Source organism: Coptis chinensis, chromosome 2 (assembly GCF_015680905.1).
Source record: "Coptis chinensis isolate HL-2020 chromosome 2, ASM1568090v1, whole genome shotgun sequence".
NCBI lineage: Eukaryota > Viridiplantae > Streptophyta > Magnoliopsida > Ranunculales > Ranunculaceae > Coptis > Coptis chinensis.
This window is the reverse complement of record NC_141457.1, coordinates 64,558,045-64,560,095: the sequence shown is the minus strand read 5'-3', so window position 1 is coordinate 64,560,095 and position 2,051 is coordinate 64,558,045. Positions and strand designations below refer to the sequence as shown.

General features: G+C 45.1%; 2 protein-coding genes across 2 annotated transcripts; both read right to left on the bottom strand.

Annotated features, from left to right (window-relative positions):
* LOC147517157 (uncharacterized) lies at nucleotides 1-420 on the bottom strand. Its single transcript, XM_086593497.1, has one exon. It carries the CDS (start codon nucleotides 418-420, stop codon nucleotides 1-3), a length of 420 nt encoding a protein of 139 aa, XP_086449623.1.
* Nucleotides 421-1,189: 769 nt separating this feature from the next.
* Nucleotides 1,190-1,564, bottom strand: LOC147517156 (uncharacterized). Its single transcript, XM_086593496.1, has one exon. The coding sequence runs from the start codon at nucleotides 1,562-1,564 to the stop codon at nucleotides 1,190-1,192; it is 375 nt and encodes a 124-aa protein (XP_086449622.1).
* Between the last annotated feature and the right edge of the window lie 487 nt (nucleotides 1,565-2,051).

Sequence of the window (2,051 nt, the reverse complement as noted above, 5' to 3'; positions counted from 1 at the left end):
CTAAACAAGGCCTCCGCTATGAATTTTTTTCAACATTCTGATGTTCCATGGTTTCGCTATCCTTTCCCCTGTTGCAGTCTGTAACCTGTAAGTTCCAGAAGTGCCCTTCTCCATCACGACATATGGTCCCTCCCAATTGGGACCCACTTTACCTTCATTTTCTTTCTTAGTTGCTGGTGTAACCCGACGCAGCACCCAATCCCCAACCTTGAAGGTTCGCGGCTTCACTCTCTTACCATACTGTCTTTGCAACTTCCAATGATATTCCTCCAGCCGTATGCGCGCTATTTCTCTTCTTTCCTCTACGAGATTCAATTCAGTGGCTAAGATTTTCTCATTCATTCCCAATTCCACAGCTCTAGTTCTTGTTGTTTTCTCTATCATCTCCACTGGTATTACTGCCTCTACCCCATACGCCATTGCGAATAGTGACTCATTTGTGGAAGTCCGCGGTGTTGTGCGATAAGCCTACAATACATGATTCAGTTCGTCAGCCCATGCTCCTTTCCGCTCCTCTAGTTTTCTCTTGAGATTGTCCATTATGATTTTATTTGATGACTCTGCTTGCCCATTTCCTTCAGGATTGTAGGGGGCTGAGAACCCCTGCTTCACTTTGAATGCCTGAAGAAACTCTCAGACCTTTCCCCCAGTAAATCGAGTTCCATTATCCGCGATAATTGTATGTGGCAACCCGAACCTGCATATGATATTCTCCCACAAAAATTTCTTCACATGTTCTTCCTTAACTTATTGTAATGCCACCCCTTCCACCCATTTGGTAAAATAGTCGGTAGCAGCCAACATAAACCTCCGTTTACCGCTTGTCATGGGTAGAGGTTCAACTATATCCAGGGCCCACATGGCGAATAGCCAAGGGATGAACACATTGTGCAACGGCTCAGGTAGCGAATGTATCAGTGGTGCGAATCTTTGGCATTTTCACATCTTTTTGTATACTCTGTGGCATCTCTCTTCATATGGGGCCAAAAATACCCCTGCAATATTAATCGGTGTGTTGTTGTTCGCCCAGCTGAGTGACTTCCGCAATCACCTTCGTGCACCTCAACCAAAATTTCTTGAACTTGCTGTGGCCCTATGCACTTTAGCATTGGTCCACTAAAATTTCTCCTATACAACTCCTATCTAGTAATGTGTATCTTTGACTCACCTGTTCCATTTTTCGTCTCTCCTATTTGTCTTTTATCTCCACTCCCCTCAGAAAAGTTTTTATGGGTGTCATCCAACCTGGATCCTTTTCAGCGGTAAACCAAACACCTTCCTCTTCTGAAATACTTGATTTAGTCAATACCCTCACTTTAATAGACCTACCCTTTGTCCCTGGCAGTACTGTAGCCACATAAGCCAATGCGTCAGCATGTCTATTCTCTCTGCGATCTAAGTGGGTAAATCTGATCGTACGGAACTTGCTTGCTTTCCTTCGTAGAACCTCCAAGTATCTTGCCATCCTTGTGTAGCGAACCACAAACCCCTCATTCACTTGACAAATTACCAAGTTAGAATCAGAGTACACAGACAATTCACTCACCCCCAGATCCTGTGCCATATCCAATCCTGCTATCACTGCTTCATACTCAGACTCATTATTTGAAGTTGCAAATCCCAGTTTCATCGACAACTCTAGCCGAGTGTTCTCTGGAGTTACTAGGACCACGCCAATTCCAGACAATTCCGTTCCCTGTATTTGTAGCGGAGCCATCCGCGAAAACCCTCCACCCGTTCCGTGTATCCCAAGGATCCAAAGGATCGCGATTCTGTTCCCCCTCTTGTTCCATGACCATTTCCTCTCCCCACGTTGGGTCCTCGGCAGGGAACTCTGCCATTGCTTGTGCCTTTTCTGCTATTCGGATTTGGTACTGAATCTCATAACAACTGAGCATCACCGCCCATTTTAACATTCTGCTTGATTTCTCTGCCTTCAATGCTTGCTTGAGGGGCAGATTCGTTATTACCACCACTGAATGAGCCTCGAAGTAAGGCTTCAACTTTAAGGCAGGAAATACCAAAGCCAAAGCGTATTTCTCAATTCTGCT

Coding starts and splice junctions, on each gene's coding strand:
- LOC147517157 (XM_086593497.1), bottom strand. CDS start 420: ATGGCGTATGGGGTAGAGGCAGTAATACCAGTGGAGATGATAGAGAAA.
- LOC147517156 (XM_086593496.1), bottom strand. CDS start 1,564: ATGGCACAGGATCTGGGGGTGAGTGAATTGTCTGTGTACTCTGATTCT.